Source organism: Tamandua tetradactyla, chromosome 16 (genome assembly GCF_023851605.1).
Source record: "Tamandua tetradactyla isolate mTamTet1 chromosome 16, mTamTet1.pri, whole genome shotgun sequence".
NCBI lineage: Eukaryota > Metazoa > Chordata > Mammalia > Pilosa > Myrmecophagidae > Tamandua > Tamandua tetradactyla.
Genome location: NC_135342.1, coordinates 2850904 through 2874986, shown reverse-complemented (window position 1 = coordinate 2874986; position 24083 = coordinate 2850904). Strand labels below are relative to the sequence as shown.

The following is a 24083-nucleotide window of genomic DNA, read 5'->3' as shown; positions in this document are numbered from 1 at the left end:
GGCCAAGAAGGCATTTTCAATCCCATGATGCCAGGGCCAGGCTGATCCCTGGGAGTCACGTCCCACATTGCCAGGCAGACTTAGACCCCTGGAAGTCATGTCCCACGTAGAGGGGAGGGTAGTGAGTTTATTTGCAATTTTGGCTTAGAGAAGCCACATCTCAGCCATAAAAGAGGTTCTCTGGGGGTGACTCTTAGGAATAATTATAAGTAGGTTTAGCTTCACCACTGCAGAAGTAAGTTTTGTCACAGCAAGCCTCAAGATTGAGGGTTAGAGTTATTAAATTGGGAGTTCCTAATGCTTGTGAGAATATCAATAATTCCCAAAGTGGGGAAATTTAATATTTCTATATTTTTTCCCAGTATTTTCGCAAATACTTTATTTTCTGCCCACAAATCTCTGGGATGTATCAGTGTATTACCTTAACCTGTACAGAATAACAAGATCTCATTCCCTAGTACTTGAAACTGTTGAGCTGAGTTCCAGTAGCTTTGATTCTTGAAGATGATTATATAATGATAGGACTTTTACAATGTGATTGTGAGATTGTGAAAACCTTGTGTCTGATGCTGCTTTTATCTAGCATACGACCAGATGAGTAAAAAAATACAGAATAAAAAAAAATAATAATAATAGGGGGGATAAGGGGTAAAAAAAATATTGAGTAGATGGAAATACTAGTGGTCAATGGGAGGGAGGGGTAAGGGATATGGGATGCATAAGTTTTTATTTCTTTTTCTGGAGTGATGCAAACGTTCTAAAAATCATCATGGTGATGAATATACAACTACATGATGATATAGTGAACTACTGATTATAAACCATGTATGGACTGTATGTGTGCAAAGAATTGTCAATAAAAATATTTAAAAACAAACAAACAAAAAAACTCATTCCCTGCTCTAGGTTCCATGAATTTGGTTGTTTAAACAAACTGATGATATGGGTTAAATTAGATAGTGTGGTACAGAACATATACATTTTGTACCAAATAAATGTCTCTTCATTTGATCTTACACAGAAGTTGAAGTTTTAAAATACAGTCAATATCATCCTTTGTCCTATATTCTGATTTACCTTAATCCGAACCAAGTCATTTTCATTTATATGTTTAACTGACGTCTGATCTCTTTTTCAATTTCTTTAATAGTTGCTGTATGGAGTAATGCTGGCTTTCAGAGCTGCAGAATTCTAACTCTTAGTCTCAGATGTCATATAAATACCCAAAATTCCAGGGAAATACCAGGTTATACAGAAAGAGTTTGGCTCTGAGAATTTAGAAATAACAGTTAAAACTCAGGAATAGATGTGACTGCTCTAAGAGCTTACAATCTAGGAACATTTACAATAAGCCTTATTGAGTATTCTACACTCCTTAGTCCTCAATTGCCCGGATGTAGAGGCCCACCTTCTATCCCTTGGTAACTTATACACTTGAATTCAATTCTCAGCATTTGCTCATTATAGTTAGTTTATATCAGCGAGCCTTGCAATATTTGTCCTTTCATTTCTGGCTTATTTCACTCAACATAATGTCCTCAAGGTTCATTCACCTAATTGCAGAGATTGGGTCTTGATGGCACCTTCTGCAGTCTCCATGTCCAACTTTCCCTAGCCCTTTAGTCATAAAAAAGCCAGCCATCCCACATTTATGTCCCATCCAGTTTGAGTTGGACCTTCTGTCACTTACATCCAAAAGAGTCCTTAAAAATACACCATGTTTAAACTTACCTGAATTCATAAACAAACAGGCAATTTAGGACACCTCTAAATATTGGTTTTTATCTAGGTGGTATGCAACAACCAGCTCAATTAGTTTACTAGATTCTACAGTTAAATTTTCAAGAATTTCTCAAGTCAGTTGTCAAACTGTCAATGGTTTCAAATCAGCCATATGGCATGAGAGCCAGCTGTTAAACATTTGCCACCACAGTGACTTCACTTCTTTGTTTCTAAAACAAATACCATATAATGGGTTGGCTTAAGCAATGGGAATTTATTGGATCATGAAACTGAGGCAAGAAAACATCCAAAATCAAGGTGTCAGGAAGACAATGCTTCTCCCCAAAGACTGTGGCATTCTGGAACTGGCTTCCTGTGATTCTTGTCCTTGGCTTTTATATCACATCACAGTGCAAATAGCAGCATCTTCTCCTTTCTCTTCCAGGTTCTGTTGACGTTCAGCCCCTGTCTGCTCCCTGTGGATTCTCTCTCTCTGACCTTCTCTATAAACCCTGGTCACAGTGTATAATTCTTTTATAAAGTGTTTTATTCAGTTTGCAAATATTTTATTGGGGATTTTTGTGTCCATATTCAGCTACTACCTTTCATCAGTATATTAGTCATGATGCCTTCAGCAGCTAGTGATGCAGACCATTTGAGGCTAGAAGTCCAAAATCCAAGCTTTAACAAGGCCACACTTTTTCCCCAAAGACTGAAACATGCTGGTGCTGGCTGCTGGGATTCCCAGGTTCCCTGGGCTTGTGCCCCTGCCTCACATCACCTGCCATGTCCTCTCCTTTGTCTCCCAATACACACTTCTTTGGTTTATTTCTAGAGGACTGAACTTTATTGGTAACATTGGAACTTTTGCAGTGATAAGCATTCATATAAGGTTAGAGGATAGATTACATGATTAATACATTGATATTTTCACTCTGAGAGAACAAAGATGGATGTGCACTGGAAAATGGTGGGTCAGAGCCCTATAGTGTTGGGCTGTGAATTGAAGATCTCAGTCCAATACTCACTTTTAAAAGTTGAATATAATGCACTAAAGGTCAACCTAAATTTTACTTACTTAATACAAACAGAATGAGAATAGAATACCTGTTCATCTTTGACAGATGTCCAAATTATGCTAAAATTTGGGCCCCTATTAGAAGTGGTAAAAATATTTTATTGCTAAGAATATACAATATTTCTAGACAATTTCATTGTTTGTCCAAGAGTGACTACTAATACCAAATCATTAACTTTAAAATACTGTGCCAGGTCCTGTCAGAGAAATGTGAAACTAGTACTAAGAACCTATTATTGTTGCTCTTTTGCAATTTTAAAGGGAGTTGAACAAAAGCCAGAAGTTAGAAATGACTGTCAGTACTTTTGGGGGCTATTGTAGTATACTGAGTAATTAGAAATGGCTTTGTTTAGAAGAGAAAGAAAGTGCTCCTAGAATAAACAACTCTACACTCTGCCATATATCAATGGAACTAAATTATGTCCGGTAAACATGGTTGAGAAAATAAAATGCCAGTTTTGAGAAAGGAGTGCTTTTATAAAGACATTTCCTTGGCAGCCAAGTTTTTTTTTTCACAATGCCAAAAGACCATGGTCTTTTCGTATGGTCACATTAACTAAAACAAACAAAATTTTATTTAGGCATACTTACATGTTCCCAAACTATTTTTCTTCTGACACCATGCTGGCTTTGATATTCCATGGTCCACTGTACTCTTTTGGTCTTCCTTCTTTATAAGTTAATAAACAGATGATGCTAACCATTAAATAGGTAGACCACCAATTCATAGTTTGCCATCATAATTGCTGTGCTTAGAATCTGTCTCACCAGTTGAGTTGCTAGCTTACAGTAAAGAGATCCATGGGCTTCTTCTTGAGCAACCAAAGGTAGTGTCTAAACAAACGATCTGTACTTTGTTCCCTCTTCATGTACTCTTGTTCTTACAACTTCATGTAGATATTGTATACTTGTTATACAAGTATGAAGTTTTTGAGGCCACCATAATTTCTGCAAAGTTCAGTGCTTCTTTCTCAGACTCATCATTTTCTCTAGTTGAAGCAGTCTTATAGCCCAGTAGTTTTTAATTAATATTTTCACAAATAACAAAATAAGTCTCTAATATGCTAGCATGTGACATGCCCTGTGAAATCCTCTAATCTGTCTGACTGATACACTTTGAAAACACATTTTAAAAATCACCCAGTCATTTTTTCTGTGGTTCTGTGCATCTGGCTGTAACAAGTCTTTATAAATAAGCCAAATGGGATGGTTGCTGTGACTGCCGTAAAACCCACCACTGCAGACAAAATCATGTGTAGCTTGGGAGAATCAGGATCAAATACACTATTCAATTTTTCCTTGTAGTCTGAATAAGAAATAAAGTCTGTTGTTTTGGAAAGGGGCATTCCCACTAAATTTGGGCTAATCCTCTAAACAAGGAATAAAGCACTTCCTTATCCAAGGTCACTTTTAGGCAATGGAAAGAGTCCAAAGAGACTACTCAGTTGACACTGGCTCTAGTCATGGTGTTCAGTTAAACTTCAACGATAAAAGGTATCACAGAAGAGGACTGCAGCCATTTGTTTACAACTTCCAGTGGATGTGTGAGAATAGCCCCCATTGTACCATCCTGTCCCCTGGCAAACAGATGTACCAGCATGGTCTCTGGCTCATTCTCTCTCCTTGTCCTCTGAGCACTGAGTGGGATGTAGTTCCAGCCATGCTTCCCCATCAATTTTTAAAATCTACCTTATTGCATATAATTCATATTCAATAAAACGCTGCCATTTTGTGTAATATTTTGATGAGTATTGACAAATTTATACATTTCTGTTACACTGAAAACTTCCTGTGTGCTTCTTCCAAGACAATTCCATATACCCTCAGCCCCAGGAAACCTAAGGCTTGCTTTCTGCCACTCTAGATTACAGGTATCTTTTCTAGTGTTTCCTTGAAACATCCATTAAAAAATTGTTTCAGAGGTGATTCCATTCTGTGTCATCATTTTAGAATGACTCTTATATCCTTTCCTTGACTACCTTCTCCATCTCATTTATGCACTTCCTCTTACTCTGTTCTTCTTGCCCATTCTAATTGCTTAGCCACATTTGAGAGCTGACAGGCATTATTTGAATCCACACCTTCCACTTTTACCATAAGTATTCCCTTTTGCCAGAAAAGAAAAAATACATACTTGGTTTTTTTGTTTGTTGTTCTCTTTCAGTATTAGAGTCTGAGTGCGATACCAAGTTACTGTCTCCAAAGCAGCATTTTTATGAAGTGGAATCACCTCGTTGGGAGATAATGGAAAGCCTTGCAAACTGTGATCTTGAGTGCTCAAGATTACGAGATGACTGGGAATGTAGAGGCCAGTTTAGTAAACAACAGGGAAGTCCGGATGGACATTTCAGTCAAATGATCATCAGTAATGAAGAAATTCCCACTTTTGGCAAACAAACATCTGTTACATTTTACCAGAAAATTCATACTGGAGAAAAACCCTATGGATACAATGAATGTAGAGAAGACTTTTGGCAAGAGGAATTCCTTATTAATCACCAAGGAATTCATACTAGTGAGAAACCCTATAAATGTAAGGAATGTGGTAAGGCCTTTAAATATGGCTCACGACTAATTCAACATGAGAATATTCATTCTGGTAAGAAACCCTACGAATGTAAGGAATGTGGAAAGGCCTTCAATTCTGGTTCAAATTTCATACAACATCAGAGAGTTCATACTGGTGAGAAACCTTATGAATGTAAGGATTGTGCAAAGGCTTTCAGTCGGAGCTCACAACTGATTGAACATCAGCGAATTCATACAGGTGAGAAGCCCTATCAATGTAAGGAATGTGGCAAAGCCTTCAATCGGATCTCACACCTTAAAGTACATTATAGAATTCATACTGGTGAAAAACCCTATGCATGTAAGGAATGTGGGAAGACCTTTAGTCATCGGTCTCAGTTGATTCAACATCAGACTATTCATACTGGCAAAAAACTATATGAATGTAAGGAATGTGGGAAAACCTTTAATCAAGGTTCAACTCTTATTCGACATCAAAGAATTCATACTGGTGAGAAACCCTATGAATGTAAGGTATGTGGGAAGAGCTTTAGAGTGAGCTCACAACTTAAGCAACATCAAAGGATTCACACTGGGGAGAAACCCTACCAATGTAAGGTATGTGGTAGGGCCTTCAAAAGGGTCTCACATCTTACTGTACATTACAGAATCCATACAGGTGAGAAACCATATGAATGTAAGGAATGTGGGAAGGCCTTTAGTCATTGCTCACAACTGATTCAACACCAAGTAGTTCATACTGAGGAAAAGCCCTGTGAATATAAGGAATGTGAGAGAACTTTAAGTCATGACTTAACTACAGTTCAGCGTAAGAGAATGCATAATGGAGAAACACATATGAATTTAATACATGTAGAAAAGCCTTCCATCAGCACTTATCCATTATTAATCATTAGAGAATTTATGTTAGCAAGCAACCATGTAAATGGAAGTACTGGAAAAAGCCCATTATCTTAAGCTAATCACAACTTATTTCTGCATCATAGAGAAAGACTTGAATGTGATCCAAGTGTGAAAGCCTTTATTCAGAGTTTATCCTACAATCTGAGTCAGAAAATTCATATCAAAGAAGAATTTTATGGCTGTAAATTTCTTAAAGCCTCATTGTCAAAGAAGTGGGGACAGGTCGGGGGAAAAAGTTTCTAAAACAATGTACAGAATCACATTTTCTAACCAGTGAAATAACTAACAAATAAATAGCCAAATATATTAGTATTCTTGGAAAAAAATAGCAGAGTTACTCTTGGGTTAACAATGAAATAAACTCTGCAGTTACCATGGATAGTAATGAAAAGATTAGAGTTTTACGAAAGTATCAGATATAGCAGAAGTTATACTTCGAGTAATTTTTATAGCCCTTAAATGCATGTATTATATGAAAATCTGAAAAATTATGTTCAAATACACTAAATGCACTATTCAGGAAGCCAGAAAAGAGACTATCAAACTCCCAGGCAAAAAAAAGAATAAATTAATAGAAAGTAAGAACAGAAAACGATGAAAGAGACAGTGGTCATCTTACAATAATTGTGGTTTAATTTCTTCCTGATTCAGGAGTAATCTAAATTTAGGAATGTGTTTATTCATTTTCAAGTTGTTAAAATTTTGGATTGTCTTTTTTAAAAATATATATTGGTTGCCTACCAACAGCCATAACCAAATCATACATCTTATTGGCAGTGTCTATATCTTACCTTAGAATTTGGAGGATATCAGATGCTAATTTTCCAGCCTCTGTGTAGCCCATGCTGGCCATATGTCCGACTGTTGGCCAATGGAATCTTCTGGGACTTCTGAGAGAGATTCTCCTTATTTAGAAGAGACTGCTAAGACTCCCTCTATCCTCACTTTCTGGTTTTAAACGTTTAAGAACATACTGCCTGGAGCTGCTGCAGTCAATTGGGAAGAGGAGAAAACAGGACCTGAGAGAAGCTCATCCAAAGCCCTGACAACACTGAACAATTAGGCCACTTCTGGAACTGCTTATTCTTTGATGCCTTGTTATGTAAGAAAAATAAACTTTGACTGCTGAAGTTACATGTATTTGGACATTTTGTAATCATGTAGCAAATGAATCCTAAATGATATAAATTCAAATTTCATTTTATTAGGATTGGTAAATGTGGGCTGAAGGTATCTACTTTTTAAAATTTGGTGTGTGTATGTGTATATGTGTGTGTGTATGTGTTAAGTCCAGGACTGATTTTTGTAGATGTTCTATGAACACTGGAAAAATATATATTCTACTTTTTTAGTATGCAGATTTCTAAGTAAATCTATTAAATTAACCCTGTGGGCTGCAATGATAAAATTCTTCATGTTCTTATAATTTTATATACTGTATCAGAATTTCCTAATAATGAAATTTTTACTAAAGTCTTCTTGAATTTCTGGAGATTTTTGCTTTTTATGTTGTTTGACCTAAAAAGACATATGACTCAACCCTTTTTCTATGATTCATGCCTTTTATCATTACATAATATTCCCTCTTTGCCTTGTGCAGGGGTCAACAAACTAAGTCCAGCCTGCTGTTTTATAAATAAAGTTTTATAAAAACTTCATAAAATCCAGGCGCATTTGTTTATGTATTGTCTATGACTAATTTTGTATCCCAACAGCAGAGTTGAGCAGTTGCATAGAGACTGGCCCACTTTGGTAGCTTGAAGTTATGTACCCCATAAAAAACATGTTCTTAGTGTTAAGACCTTTGATGAAGTTACTTCATTAACTTCATGGCACAAGAAAATCAAATTACTACAGTGAAAGTCAGATGGAGAGGAAGCCACAGGGATCAGCCAGAAGCTGGAAGTCAACGGGATGTAAAAGAGAAAGAAGGCACTGCCATGTGACAGAAAAGCCACGGAACCTCAAAGATTGCTGGCCAGTCGGAAGATACTGACCCTGGGAGGAAGCAAGCCTTCTAGCCTCTGAAACCCTGCGACAATAAATTCCTGTTGCTAAATCAATTTGTATAGTATTTGTTTTAGGAGATAGGAAACTAAAGCAGTTTTTGGTTTGGGAAAATGAGGCACTACTATGACAAGTAACTAAAAATGTGGAAATGTCTTTGAGATAGGATATGGTTAGAGACTGGGAGAATTGTGAGGTGTTTGACAGAAAAGTCCTAGATTGATTTATATGGTGTATTACATTAATAGATTTTCTTATGTTGAAACATCCTTGCACACCTGGGGTGAACCCTACTTGGTCATGTTGTATAATTCTTTTAATGTGCTTCTGAATTCGATTTACTAGAATTCTGTTAAGGGTTTTTGCATCTATATTCATTACAGTGATTGGTCTGTAGTTTTCTTGTAATATCTTCGCCTGGCTTTGGTATGAGTATGATGTTGGCTTCTTAGAAGGAGTTAGGTAGCTTTCCCTCCTCTTCAATTTTTTTTAGAGTTTGAGCAGGATTGGTACTAATTCTTTCTTGAATGTTTGGTAGAATTCACATGTGAAGCCATCTGGTCCTGGACTTTTTTTGGGGGGGAGGGGAGGCTTCTTAATGACTGATTCAGTTTCTTTACTTGTGATTGGTTTGTTGAGGTCATCTATTTCCTCTTGAGTCAATGTTGGTTGTTCATGCTTTTCTTGGAAGTTGTTCATTTTATCTACATTGTTGTATTTATTAGCATAAAGTTGTTCATAGTATCCTCTCATTACTTCCTTTATTTCTGTGTGGTCAGTGGTTATGTCTCCGCTTCCATTTCTGATTTTATTTATTTGCATCCTCTCTCTTCTTCTTTTTGTCATCTGTGCTAAGGGTCCATCAATCTTATTTTCTCATAGAACCAACTTCTGGTTTTGTTGATTTTCTCAATTGTTTTCATGTTCTCAATTTCATTTATTTCTCCTCAAATCTTCATTATTTCTTTCCTTTTGCTTGCTTTGGGGTTACTTTGCTGTTCTTTCTCTAGTTTTTCCAAGTGGACAGTTAATTCCTCGATTTTTGCTCTTCTCTTTTGATATAGGCATTTAGGGCAATAAATTTCCCTCTTAGCACTGCCTTTGCTGTGTCCCATAAGTTTTGATATGTCGTGTGTTCGTTTTCAATTGCCTCGAGATAGTTACTGATTTCTCTTGTAATTTCTTCCTTGACCCACTGATTGTTTACGAGTGTGTTGTTGAGCCTCCACATATTTCTGAATTTTCTGGCACTCTGCCTATTACTGATTTCCAACTTCATTCCTTTATGGTCTGAGAAAGTGTTTTATATGATTTCAGTCTTTTAAATTTATTGAGATGTGCTTTGTGACCCAGCATATGGTCTATCCTTGAGAATGATCCATAAGCACTTGAGAAAAAGGTATATCCTACTGTTGTGGGGTGTAATGTTCTATATATGTCTGTTGAGTCTAGCTCATTTATCGTATTATTCAAATTCTTTGTTTCCCTATTGATCCTCTGTCTAGATGGTCTGTCCATTGATGAGAGTGGGGAACTATTATGGTAGATGTATCTATTTCTCTTTTCAGTGTTTGCCTCATGTATTTTGGAGCATTCTGGCTTGGTGCCTAAATATTTATGATTGTTACATCTTCTTGTTGAATTGTTCCTTTTATTAATACATAGTGTCCTTCTTTGTCTCTTTTAACTGTTTTACATTTGAAGTCTAATTTGTTGGCTATTAGTATAGCTATTCCTGCTCTTTTCTGATTGTTATTTACATGAAATAACTTTTCCCAACCTTTCACTTTCAACCTATGTTTATCCTTGGGGCTAAGATGCATTTCCTGTAGACAGAATATGAATAGGTCGCGTTTTTTAATCCATTCTGTCAGTCTGTGTCTTTTGATTGGGGAGTTTAATCCATTAACACTTAGTGTTATTACTGTATGGGCAGTACTTTCTTATACCATTTTGCCTTTTGGATTTTATATGTCATATCTAAGTCTTCTTTGCCGCTGATAGCTTCAGCCGGGCCGTGCGACCGGTACACTGGGTGGGTTTGGGGCGAGCTCGCAGGAATTAACTTGGGTAAGCTGGAGCCGGCGCTTTCCCCAGCCGGCGGTCGCGAGAAGTCGTCACTCAGGCCAGATGCGGGTTTTAAGCTTTTATTGTTACACTCCAGGATGGGCCACCCGGGAACTCGAGGAGTGAGACATCTGGGGTCCGAAGACCCCGGGGCTCGGACGACCTAGAGCGGGGTAAGCGTGGGGCTTAAGTACTCTCGGGGAGGGGTGGAGTCTTGGGCGCACACGTCAGGAAGGGACAGCTAATTACACAAGGCAGGAGGCAGTTGCTAGGCTGAGGGCTTAGGTTAGGTGTAGAGGAGTGAAGAGAATAACAGGAAGGCTTGTGGTTTAGTGGTGAGCTACGGAAATGGGCGGTCTACAACAAGAGGGGGAAGGGGGGAACAGAGAGGGGGGTTACAGGTACGGAGGGCAGAGAGTGAATGTAGAGAGGGAGAGAAACATTAAAAATTTTTAAGTTTGGCTAGGCTCCAGTCCCTGAGAAATACGCCACAATTCTTCTCTTTTTTCTTTTAAAAGAGCACACTTGTGTGACAAGTGGTGGGCATGAACTTTTGCTGGGAGGGGTAGGGATGAGATTCCCCTTGCACTTGAGGCTCAGAATTTCAGGGGAAGGGTGTGTGCTGAGCCGACCCTTATGCAAATTTCATGTGCCCCAGAAGAGCCAGAGGAGGTCTGTTAGAGAGACCCTTTTCTGCCACTACTTTGTGTCGCACCCAGCGGTACCCATCTGGTAGCTGTGCGGCGGCCCCAGATGCACGTACTCTGGTAACGTGCAGCCCTCGTGGGGGAATGGAGAGGATAGAGGAGTGGCGAAGGCACACAGGTTGCTGGGCTAGTATTACAGCAGTATGGGGCAGGCTCCTCAAGGTGATCAGTCTTGAGGGCAAGACCCAGGCCCTAGGGTGATCAGTCTTGGGGGTGAGCGACACTAGTTAGCCAAACCTGTGTTTGCTGACGATTGTTTGTACCAGCAAAGGGATTTTGGAGCTCAAGAGCAGCTAGGGCTAGGAGTTGAGTTTGTCGTTTATGGTGAGATATTTTTGAGAAAAGGCACTAGAATAGGAAGAAGATGCAGATGAGGATTATTAGTATAATGCCGTAGAAGATGAGATTAGAGAGTTGAAAGAAGGAAGAACACTTGCGGATGGCCTGGAGAGTAAGGGTGTTGAGTCCGGTCTGCATGGCACTTCAGCGGTGGTAGATGTTTGGGTGAGGGCGACGGCTGCGGTGACGGCTGTTGCTACAGAGGCGATGATGGCTGCAGAGATGGCGGCGGTGATCCTGAAGTCTCGCTTCGCGTGTGGGCTGAGCTGAGTGACGGAGCTGTCCATGGGCAGTGCAGGAGCGACCCACCTGGTCGCGTTGAGCGGGATCCACAGGAGTCTAGGTTGAAGTACTATGAAAACTACTGAGAAAGAGGTATTAAGGTAGTTAAGTAGGTGACATGTGTTAGGGTGACTATAGTTTGAGCAGGTAAGGAAATAGAATGGAGGACTTAAAAAGACCGTGGAAGTGAGGTTTTCACTACTTAAAACATTAAACGCATAGTAGCCCGGACTGGTAACCTTGTTACCTTCAGTTGGGGGCTGCTGGGTGCTGTTGAAGGTGACCAGGCGCTTTGGGATTCGGTTGCTCCGAGGAAGGGGCGTAGGTCGAGGCAGCTGAGGTTTCCACAGAGAGAGAGGTGGGTGAAACCGCTGGTACCATAAGAAAGGGGGGGTTATAGGGAATGAAGAAGTTATATTTGGAGGAGTTGTGAGTTCAAGGGGGAGTATGACACGGGAGCCACGGGATTTCTGCAAAGGAAGTTGAGGGTGTAAAGCTGCCAGGCGAGCAGAGGGGAACTGGGGGCCGTGCCGGTGGGTGCGGGCGAGTTTGGTTATATCCGGGTGCAGTTCTTCTAGCTGGCCAAGGTCCTGTGAAAAGGAGGGTTTTTGGCTTGTTCTCGCGGAGTATACTGGCGCTTATGGTTCGGGAGTAGATAAGGTGGATGCAATTAGGCCATCGATGAGAACACGGGAGCCCGTCTTCTGCTTGTCCTGAAAGATTAGTGAATGTGAAGTTTAGTAGTTTACTGTTCGACGAAGGGACTTGGGGGATGGCTTGCATTGACTGATTCTGCAAGAAGGTAAGGTTAATTGCTAAGGCTTCAGGAGGGGGGGAGAAATTGGGGAATGATGATAGGTTGAGAGACGCACTAGCGGGGAGGACATTGGGATCGCATGGGAGATCTAGTAAGCAATCATTAACAAAAGGTTGTGGGAATGTGGGGGAATCGGGGGTGAGGAACAGTAATCCTGGGGGATATTGGACTGCGGCCCACACTTCGCTTTCAGGAGGTTTTGCAGAAGTGGCTGTGGAGAAAATTAGAAGTGTTAAAGGGAGGAGTCGCCAGGTGGGAATTCTGGAGGGGCGTGCTAGGGAGAACATTTTTACTGAAAATAATAAGCAGGTTAGCACCTAGAGGAAGAAAATGAGCAGGTTACAACACGCGATGATGTACAGGAAAATTATGGCAAGTAGGATTCTTTTGAAGAGGCTCCAATCCTTTGGAGCAACTGTTGCTGGGTAGCGTAGGGACCGGTAAGCCCATCCTCTTTGACTGCTTTGCGTAGCCGCTTTATATTTTCCTCACTGTGGGGAACCCACGGGAATGGGCGTTGCGGGGATGGGGTGAGATTAATGGGGAAGAAGATGGCGGCTGCGCTTCCGGGAAGAAGGGGTTGGTGCTGTTAAAGGGAGGAGGACAGGCAGCAGGAGGGGCGGGGGGGGGCAGGACGTCCCGCTTCCGCGTCCTCAGGGAGGGTGGGGTAAAGGCTGCAGCCTTTTTCCGGTCTGGATGATGGGGAAGAAGGCGGAAGGGTGGAGTTAGTTTTTCCGCCCTGAGGCTCTCCACCATAGTCCTGTAGGGGCGGGTGCCTCTCGAGCCGCTCTTCAAGCTGCTCGAGCAAGGACTCCGCATCTGAGACAGACTCGGAGCCCGATGCGGAAGCTTCTGCGGCGGCAGCAGTTACCGGTTTAGGGCGCGCACCTGGGGGCCCTAGCTTTTAGAGAGAGATTGACCCATAACAAAATTTAGAGGGGACTACTCACTGCTTGTAGAACCTAGGACTGCGTTTATTTAGCAGGAGAGTCTAGTAGGCTTACCTTGGTTCAGAAGAGAGGTCCTAGGATCTCCAGTGTCCAGTCAGCGACGAAAGTGTAGAGGGTCCCTGTTCGGGCGCCACTTGCCGCTGATAGCTTCAGCCGGGCCGCGCGACTGGTACACTGGGTGGGTTTGGGGCGAGCTCGCAGGAATTAACTTGGGTAAGCTGGAGCCGGCGCTTTCCCCAGCCGGCGGTCGCGAGAAGTCATCACTCAGGCCAGATGCGGGTTTTAAGCTTTTATTGTTACACTCCGGGATGGGCCACCCGGGAACTCGAGGAGTGAGACGTCTGGGGTCCGAAGACCCCGGGGCTCGGACGACCTAGAGCGGGGTAAGCGTGGGGCTTAAGTACTCTCGGGGAGGGGTGGAGTCTTGGGCGCACACGTCAGGAAGGGACAGCTAATTACACAAGGCAGGAGGCAGTTGCTAGGCTGAGGGCTTAGGTTAGGTGTAGAGGAGTGAAGAGAATAACAGGAAGGCTTGTGGTTTAGTGGTGAGCTACAGAAATGGGCGGTCTACAACAAGAGGGGGAAGGGGGGAACAGAGAGGGGGGTTACAGGTACGGAGGGCAGAGAGTGAATGTAGAGAGGGAGAGAAACATTAAAAAATTTTAAGTTTGGCTAGGCTCCAGTCCCTGAGAAATACGCCACATTCTTCTTTTTATCTTTACTGATAGTCTTCATTTCCATATTCTTCTCCACAACTCTGTCTCTTGTCTTTTCATATCTGCCTCTAGTGCTCCCTTTAGTATTTCCTGCAGAACCAGTGTCTTGGTCACAAATTCTCTCAGTGATTTTTGTCTGCAAATATTTTAATTTCCCCCTCATTTTTGAAGAACAGTTTTGCTGGATATAGAATTCTTGGTTGGCAGTTTTTCTCTTTTAGTGATTTAAATATATCATCCCACTGTCTTCTCGCCTTCATGGTTTCTGCTGAGAAATCTACACAATCTTATTTGGGCTTCCTTTGTATGTGATGGATTACTTTTCTCTTGCTGCTTTCAAGATTCTCTCTTTCTCATTGACCTCTGACATTCTGAATAGTAAATGTCTTGGAGTATGTCTATTTGGATCTATTCTGTTTGGGGTATGCTGCACTTCTTGGATCTGTAATTTTAAGTCTTTCATAAGAGTTGGGAAATATTCAGTGATAATTTCCTCCATTACTTTTTCTCCTCCTTTTTCTTTCTGTTCTCCTTCTGGGACACTCACAACACATATATTTAAGTGCTTCATATTGTCATTCAATTCCCTGAGTCCCTGCTCATATTTTCCATTCCTTTCCCTATATTTTCTTTTGCTTGTTGAATTTCAGATGTTCCATCCTCCAGTTCACTAATCCTATCTTCTGCCTCTTGAAATCTGACATTGTAGGTTTCCGTTGTTTTTCATCTCTTCTACTGTGCCTTTCATTCCCATAAGTTCTGTGGATTTGTTTTTTCAGACTTTCAATTTCTTGTTTTTGTTCATTCCTTGCCTTCTTTATATCCTCCCTCAATTCATTGATTTGATTTTTGATGAGGTTTTCCATGCCTGTTCGAATATTCTGAATTAATTGTTTCAACTCTTGAATCTCATTTGAATTGTTGGTTTGCTCCTTTGACTGGGCCATATCTTCAGTTTCCCTAGTGTGATTTGTTATTTTTTGCTGGTGCCTTGCATTTAATTACCTTAATTAGTTTATTCTGGAGATTGTTTTCACTTTTTTACCTAGGATTTTCTTGCTGGATGACTTTGTTATCTGTCTGTTCTTTAACATTCAATTCAGCTTATTCTAGACCATTAGCTTAGGTTTTGTTTAACAGGTCAGAATTTTTTCAGTTCTCATTTTCTTGTTTCTTGGCCCTGACTGTATGGTGCCTTCTCACCCACCCCACCCCCACTTAGGAGGGTCTGCTTAGGTATAATAGACTCCAGCCAGATTTTCCCAGACCAAACTGGCCTCCTCTCAGGAGGATAGAGTCACCTGTGTCAGTTTTCCCTGAGTTTAAGACCCAGCAAGTTGAATGACTTTCCTATGAAGCCTCTGGACTCTGCGTTTTTCCTATCCTGCCCAGTATGTGGCACTTTTCTGCCTATGGGTCCCACCAGCATAAGGTGATGTGGTACCTTTAACTTCAGCAGACTTTCCCTGCTGGGGGCATGTTTGAGACAGAGGAGAGGTTGTAGGCTGGCTTTAATCATTTCACTTTTCTAGACCATGGGGTCTTAATTCCTTGAGGGAGTGAATCCATGTGAGCTGGGTCCCACCTCTCTCCTGGGGAAGGTTCAGGCTCCAGACAAGCTCTCAAACAAGCTTAATTCTTCCTATTCCTGGGGCAGTTGGAGCCTGAGAAGCCTTGCAGCTGTATCCAAAGGCAGTCAAGTGGTAGAAACAGCCACTAAAAAGAAAGAGAAAAATGCTTTCAGAGCAGGAACCCCATTCCTCGGGTTTGCCAATCAATAGTTTAAGTTGGTATGTTGCTTTGTGTACCTTCAGGTCCTATGTGACCCCTCCGTTCCCACTGGGCCCAGACCCTTTCAGGTATTATATGCTATCCAACCCCAAAAACCTCTCTTTTTTTCTTTTTCCATTTTCCATTAGCCCTGCCCCCTCTGCACCAGGGCAAAAATCAGCAACCTCCACTTTGACTTGAGGTTCAGCTGAGCTTAGGGCCTATTTTTAGTAGTCAGAATTTGTGAATGAATTCTACAATTGGAGTTTTGTTGCGCTCAACCCCTTGCTGCTAGTAAAGTCCCTTTCCTTTTCCCTCTGGGAAGCAGCCTGGAGGGGAGGAGCACTGGTCGCCGTGGCTTGGAGAACTCATGGGTCAGGGTAGGTTCACAGCCAGTCCAGCTGGTCCCAACTGGGGTACGCTGTGTGTCTGGTCACTGCCGTGGCCCCAGCAGTTGTTCTGTACTGTTCCTGGCTATTTAGTAGCTGCTCTGGAGGACCAACTAAATCCCACACCTTGCAGAGCCACCATCTTGGCACTCTCCTAGATTGCTTTAAAGAGAGTTAAAAATATGTTCGCTAAAGTCACTTCTAATATGGCCTTAGAAATGATGAATGTTATTGTTGGGTATTGGAAGAAAGTTGATCTTTGTTATAATGTGGCAAAGAACTTGCAAAAATTGTGTCCTGATGTTGGATTTAAAGTGATGAATTTTGATTAGCTGAGATTTCCTTGCTAAGTGCAGAGATTGGCTCATCCTTATGGCTTATAGTAAAATGTAAAAGCAAAGAGACAAGATGAGAACTGAACTCTTAAGCAGAAGACACAAGAAATAGATGGTTTGGAATAGCATTAGACTATCCAGATACTGTGTTCTGAGATTAGGGCCAGAAGTAGCTCTTTCTATCAGGGACCTCCCTGAGCTTTTGGGAAGTGAGTCTCTAGAAGACAGGGCTCCATTTGAGGGTTTCACTGAACATTCCTTTGCTAAAGAGGGTGGGGATCCAGCCAGCCATTTCAGTAAAGTCAGGATTTGAGGTGCAGTTACCCAAGTAGGACCTGTGGAAAGTTCTATCTTGGCCCCATTTGAACTGCACATAAAACTGACGTGTATAAACAGAACCACTGCCAGCCTAGACTGAAAGGGACAGAGAAGGGATGAATTGAAGGAAGAATGATTTCAAGGGCAGAACCACGGAAGCAAAGGTCTGAACAGGAAAGATGTCAGGACAATAGCATGGGCCTACTTGTGCATGTGTGGAAAGGACGGGTCTGCAACTGTACTTGAAGTGGGTGCAGGCCATCCTTCCATGGCTTTTGGAGTGGGTGGGCTTTGTGATCTGTTGTTCAGGGAGAGGGCTGCCACTCCAGTGCCACAGATGATGGGGGCTATACCTTGGCATTCATTGAGAACCTAGCCACCATCATGGTGCTCAGAGAGGGTGAGGCATTCACCCATGTTTGGGGAGAATATAGCTGCTGCACAAGCACTTGGAAGGGATAGAGCTGCTACTTCATCAAGCTTAGAAGACAAAGCAGTTATCCATAGATGACTCATACCTCAAAATCTAATTGAATTTGCCCTGCTGATTTTCCAACTTGTTTGGACCAGTGACCCATTTTCCTTCCAGTTTCTCCCTTCTGGAATGGGAATGTTTATCCTACACCTGCTTACCATTGTATATTAAAAGCAGGTAACTTGTTTCTAGGATTCACAGGCCTCTCGGACAAAAGGAATATTGCCCTAGGATGGGCCACATGCATAACTGATCTTGATGAGACATTGTATTTGCATTGTACTAAAATGGCTTAATGCTTTGAGGATATTGTGATGGAATGAATGTAGTTTGACATGGGAAGAACATGTCTTTCTGAGGTTCAGAGGGCTGTGCTACCTCAGAGTTATGTGTGCCAGAAAAACATGTTTTTAACATTCTGTTTATGTGGGTGTGAACCCACTTTAAATAGGACCTTTTGATGAGACTCCTTCATTTAGGGGATGGTCCAACTGAATCACATTGAACTTTAATGAAGCTTATTGGAGTCCTTTATAAGCAGAATGACAGGGAACAGGCAAAACCTGAAGGTCAACAAACACAGGAAGAGATAGGCAAAGATGCCACCATGTACACTGCCATGTAACAGAAAAGGCAAGGGACCCAAAGATTGCCAGCTAACCAGAAAATACCGATCCTGGGAGAAAACAAGCCTTCTAGTCACTGAAACCATGAGCCAGTCAATTCCTATTGTTAAGCCAACCCACTGTATGGTATTTGTTTTAGCAGGTAGGAAACTAACACACCCACAAAGCCTAAAATATTTATTTTCTAGCCCTTTAGAGAAAGTTGACCACTTGGCCTACAGTAATTTTTATTTTATCCCCACGCTGTGTAATACTAATAGTAATCACCTCAGCTTTCTGTTTATCTGGTTTATTTTTGCCTATCCAATGAGTTTTTTCAACTTCTATTGCCTTACTTCAGTTGTTTCTCATATAAAAAGATATATAGCTGATTTTTCAAAGGCCAATATATAAGCCTCTATCTTATTCAGAAATTCATGTTTTTATCTAGTATGATAATTCACCTATATTCCTTTCAGTTTGCATTGTGTGTACTACTATCTGTTACCACAATCCTTCCCTGTACTTACATTGGCTGGTCATTTCCCTTTTCTCTTGATAAATTGGATCTTCCACCATGTTTCAAAATAGTTAGTTCTCTATCCTTAATAATCATTATTTGGGTAGAATGAGATAACTGCTGTACTTCTCTGTGAGTTTTACTTTCCACTTTCCTCCAAGCACAGATAACCCTTGTTTGCTCTATCCCTACCTTCACTTCCATTCTTTAAACATTCTAAAATTGACTAGTACTCTTCAATTGTTCCAGTTCATTTCTGTTTAAAAACTTTAATTTTTGAATAAGCAATATATCAACATAAATCAAAACCTTGAAGATAATAAAAAGTCTTCCTTCCTTTTGCCTCCATCCATTCTAGGAATAGAATACTGTCTCACTGGGCTTTGGTGAGATTCAAATTCTCCTGCCTAAATCACCTCTTTTTTTGGGGGGGGATGCATTGTCTGCTTCTCCTGCATGGAAGGCAAACATTCAACCACTGAATCACCTGTGCACCCATTACCTCTTCTTTTAATATCAGTAATCATATGTTGTTAATTGCTAATCTCTAAGGTTTGCTCATATTGCATTATTTCATTTGATCCTCAAAGCAACTCTCCAAGTCATATTTTCTTTTCTTTCTAGGAGAAAAATCCTGCAGGTCTTGTTTTAACCCTTGGCTCCTACATTTCCCCCTTTTTGTTTTATTAGCCAAGGTGACTGTGCCTGTCTTAGGTTGCCCTTAAGCTCTGAAGGAAGGGTCTTACCTGTCATTGGCTACCAGTCAAGCTCTCTGACTTTGATTCGGGAGGGAGCCAAGAGTGTTTGCAAAAATCACATTGTTAGAGTGACTTTGCTTAGTGACTATGCCTGTCTTAGGTTGCCCTAAAGCTCTGAAGGAAGGGTCTTACCTATCATTGGCTACCAGTCAAGCTTTCTGACTTTATTTGTTGTTAAACACAGCTGTGGAGGAAGAGAAAAAGTATAAACAGGCCCAAACCTAAGATTATTTAGCTCTTGGGTAAGTGATTGTGTAACATCACCTCCATAGGGTACATGTAGATTATTCTGAGATAATTCTAATACCCTTTTTTTGTAATTCTAAGATATCAGGACTTAAACTATCTGAAAGCCCCAAAAGATGCCTCTTTATCTTTTCCCATTCTATTTCAGATAGGTTATATGTTAAAAGGGGGTAATACAAAAACTGCTCTCATTCCAGTTACACTTTAAACTTTGTAAAAAATTTAAATTATACATTTGATCTCCAATATGAACCAATGTCATTTCTATATCATTTCACCTATTATTAATTTGCTCATCAAGGAGATTGCCTATGCCACAGTTCACTGGCATTTTTCTAACATTGGTGCGTATGTATAGTTTGATGCAATGCATTTCCAGCAACTGCAGTCACTGTGATGCTTCCAGTGATTCCAATGACAGCTGCAGTAGTGAGTCCAATTAGTCTCTTAGTCCTTTTTAGATATTCTTTTGCCAAATGGATCAGTACTTGTGTTTCTGGAGAGGATTGCAAAGATCTTGACATCTGCACCGGCAGCCAAATAACTCTTCTTCTCCTTGCTGCTCCAATCATCTCATTTTCCTGCAACATAAATGCTTGGAGACAAGTAAATAGAGAATAATTCTCACAATTAAAAGTATGATTTCCTATGTGCATATAGTGTTTATGGCCACTATTTAAAGAGAAGTTATAGTTACAAGAATTCGCTACAAAAATTGGTCCCAGTCCTAGGAAAATTTCCCATGAATTTCTCTGAATAATGTATTTATCATCCCAAATTTTGGCAGAAATCATCCTCTATGTAATAAACTCTGATTTAGCTTGCCTGTCCATATAGTCCCAGTTATCTTCAACTCCACAGGGGCCGCATCTTACAATTCCATAGGAATCATAAATTATGATAACTGCTCAATCCATATGACATAACTGCCATCCATTCCAACTTTCTTTCCCATCTAACAGGCAAGTATCCTCTGCTTCCATAGAGTTATGCATACGGGTCTTACTAAAAATGGAAGAGTTAAATTTGACACCATTTTTCTTCTTCCTTAAGTAGTTTTGGAAGCCTAGAATCTACTGGATCTGGGAATCCTAAACTAGTATTTAGATATTTTGGTAAAGTTGGATCTGCCCATGTTAGGGCCCACAGCAGAGGTGGGTTAGGAATATAAACCCAATAAGTATAAATATGTCCCTGTCTTTTTGCAATTAAAGTTATATGTCCTATAATATACATTACCCATTTAGTTATTTTCGTCCAGGTTGACATGTCTGGGTTTTATTCTCTTCGAGGGAATCCAAACCGAGGTTCCGTCATCTGTAGTGACAAGAGAAAATCCGCTACCCCACACTTTTACCATCCCTGGTTTCCATAAATCATCTTTAACATCTTTCCAATAGATCGGCTGCAGCTGCAGTTCTGTTTGGGTTGTATCATTTTTCTTTTCCAAATTACTAAATGTTCTGCAGGAGTCTGTGATGAATTATCATAAATGTTTAAAAAATTAAAGTAAACAGTGCTTTTGCTAATTGATCTCTAGGTGTATTTATTTTCACAACACCATCCTCCTGATCATCATCTCCCCTTTTTTGTTTTATTAGCATAGACTTTAGTGTCCGGTTTGCTCATTCAATAATTCCTTGCCCAGAGGGATTATGTGGAATTCCTGTGATATGATTAATATTAAAAGTAGCACAAAATTTATGAAATTGTTTTCCTGTATAATCAGGACCATTGTCCATTTTAATAGATTGAGGGCATCCCATAACAGCAAAAGCATTAAGTAAATGTGATCAAACATGGCAGAAACGTTCTCCAGATTGTGCAGTAGCCCAGATGAAATGAGAACAAGTGTCTATGATAACATGTACATACTGCATTTTACCAAAATGTGAAATATGAGTAACATCCATTTGCCATAATTCATTTGCTTTTTGACCTCGAGGATTAACTCCTGATGCAAATGGTAGTGCATTTAAAGGTCCACAGATTTGACAGGTCCTAACAATGTCCTGAGCTTGCTGTTTAGATAAACATGGAAATTTCTTTCACAGCCCTTTGCTTTTAATATGAGTCAATTTGTGAAATGTTGTGGGATCTTGAATTACCCCCACAAGAGGATCTACTTGCAGATTTTGTAATGACAAGGGACCTGGAAGATTGGTATTAGCTCTTTATATGCATGATAAAAAGAGGATTAATTTGACTTCTGACTATTGTTTGTAAATGTAAAAACAATCAGGGCAATTTATTTCCTTTAAACAAAGAAGCTGTCTCAGTGTAAGTAACTGTTTGGCAGATGTATTCAGAATCAGAAACAATATTAAGAGACTGTGGAAAATTTTGCAATACTTGAATTACAGCTTCTAATTCAGTGCACTGGGCTAAGGTATAAGGTGTTTTCTAACTTGTTTTCTGCTGGGGTGACATATGCAGCCTTCCCATTAATATCATCATCAGTAAAGACAGTAATACCTAGTGGGGAAGCCCGAACTATTTTAGGCAAAATCCATTGTGTTCTTTTTAAAAATTGTAAAGGTTTTGACATAGCAGATGATTATTAATTTGTCCTTTAAAATCACTTAATACTATTCGTCAAGAGGTATTGAAGATAAATAGATTTCACACTATGCAATTAGGATTGTGACCTCTTAATTGATAATATCTTTGGTGACCTTTGACTATAAAAGAAATAATTTTTTGCAAATATGTATTTAAACATTATTGTCAATTGTTTGGTTAAAAAATCCATTTTAAAACACCATCTTGCCAAAATAATAAAATCAACAGGCTTTTCTAGATCTATTTGAACAAGCTGTCCTTCTTGAATGCATTGTTCAATTAACTGTAATTTTTGTTCAGTCACAGCTGTTAATTGTCTTTTGTTTAATACATAAGAATCTCCTTATAATCCCTAAAGTGCAGGTAGCAAAAATGAAAGCAGAGTGTTAATAGTGACATGTACCCATAGTAAATGATGAGACTTTATAAAAAGAATTCACTGGATTGATTGAAAAGGAATGCAGGTGTGAGGATTCTTTATAATTGGTTGTGCATTTTTGCTAATTTTAAATTTATTGCATGCAGTTTTTATGATATTTTTCTACAATAGTGGTCAAATTCCAATTTGCTTACATGACCGGGCCCAGTTAGGTCCTCTGGGAACTGGCTAGGGACCAAGAGGAACTTCCTTGGACTTAGATATCCTTATTAAAGTACACCTCCTTCTGGAAGGATAGTCAGTCCTTCCAGCTAGAGTGCACATTTTAACTATTTCTTACCAAGGTCATGTGATCCCTCAGATATGATTTGCTACCAATATAAGCCATGGTTATTTTGGGATAAATTTAGTTAATACATATGTAGTTTATATAAGCACTGGACAAAACATTAAAATATTTTGGCTTAAAGGAATTTAGGTATTTATATGATTCGAGTATTTAGCCAGTAAATAGATTCATTTACAGCAATATTATTTAGATTAATAGATTAAGCCACCTGGTTTGGGGCAAGAAAAGAAACAGTTGTTTTTTGTTTTTGTTTTTTTGCCAGTATAATGATACCCAGGAGAAAATCAGTATTTTTTATACAGATAACAACATGATAAAAGTTAACATCCTATTTTGATAAAACACAGACTCTTTGCTTTTTACATTGATTATTTAGAAAAAATTTTTTATATCTTTTCATTAGAACAGGCTGAGTCCAAGAAAACGTTGTCATTTTAGACTCATTAATCTTTTTTTGATTTTCACCATAATTTCCATTTTTACAAATTCTTAGCAATTATTATATTAGTTTAGGCTTTGTCCTATATTTTTCTCATCTTGTAACAGTTATTCATTTTATCTTAAGATAAACTATTCTGTTTTTCCTATTAATAAAAATATATCTTTTATGTTTTTCATACTTAAGTCATTATTTTGAACAAATATTTTACCGCATATAACTACCATCAAAATAAAATTTGTTAGAATAATGTTACTTAAAATACTTTAATTAATGCATATTTGAAACATCAATATATAGTTTTTCAAGAATTTTCAGTTTTAAAGTTCTGAATATATATATATATATGTATTTTAAATATGAATAGGAGCTAAACTCATGGCCAGTTTCCAAATTGCTGTCTGTCAAGGATCTAAGTTAACAAAAGGAGATGGGGCTGCCATTCCCATTCTGTGTCACAAGATTTTATTTGTAGCATTGGTATAAATTTTAGTAGAATAATTATTTAGATTAAACCAAGGTAACTTAACAGAACACTTTGAGGTCAGAACTACAATCCTGAATTGCATACCCCTTAGGGGACAAATCTGTCACAATTCTATAGGAACCATCAATGAATACTGACTTTTGTTGGGCATGGCATTGCTCTTATTGAATATTTCCTGACTCAGGTGTATATGAATTTTTATATAAATGCAGCTCATTAAGAACAAGCTCAGAAATTAATTTTTCTTTATCTTGCTCTGCTAAAGGTGTGGTAAAGAAGCAATTTTTAAAATCTATTATAATAATAAAGCAGTTTTTAGAAATTATAACTAATT

The 24083-nt window shown here is 39.6% G+C and overlaps 1 protein-coding gene and 1 pseudogene across 9 annotated transcripts in view; one reads left to right on the top strand and one right to left on the bottom strand.

Moving 5' to 3' along the window:
• Positions 1 to 24083, top strand: part of ZNF582 (zinc finger protein 582) — a 50260-nt gene that overhangs the window by 9591 nt on the left and 16586 nt on the right. For 2 of the 9 annotated variants that reach the window (XM_077130652.1, XM_077130653.1), the window contains one exon: positions 4965 to 8803. The exons of 3 other annotated variants lie outside the window; for them this stretch is intronic. In XM_077130652.1, the coding sequence (XP_076986767.1) occupies positions 4965 to 6286 (1322 nt within the window). In that variant the 3' untranslated portion in view covers positions 6287 to 8803. Of the gene's footprint in view, positions 1 to 2167; positions 4906 to 4964; positions 8804 to 24083 lie in introns of those variants that run through there. 4 more of the 9 variants (XM_077130654.1, XM_077130655.1, XR_013163246.1 and 1 more) reach the window with 4 other exon arrangements.
• On the bottom strand, positions 3104 to 4742 carry LOC143658564 (solute carrier family 25 member 36 pseudogene; annotated as a pseudogene).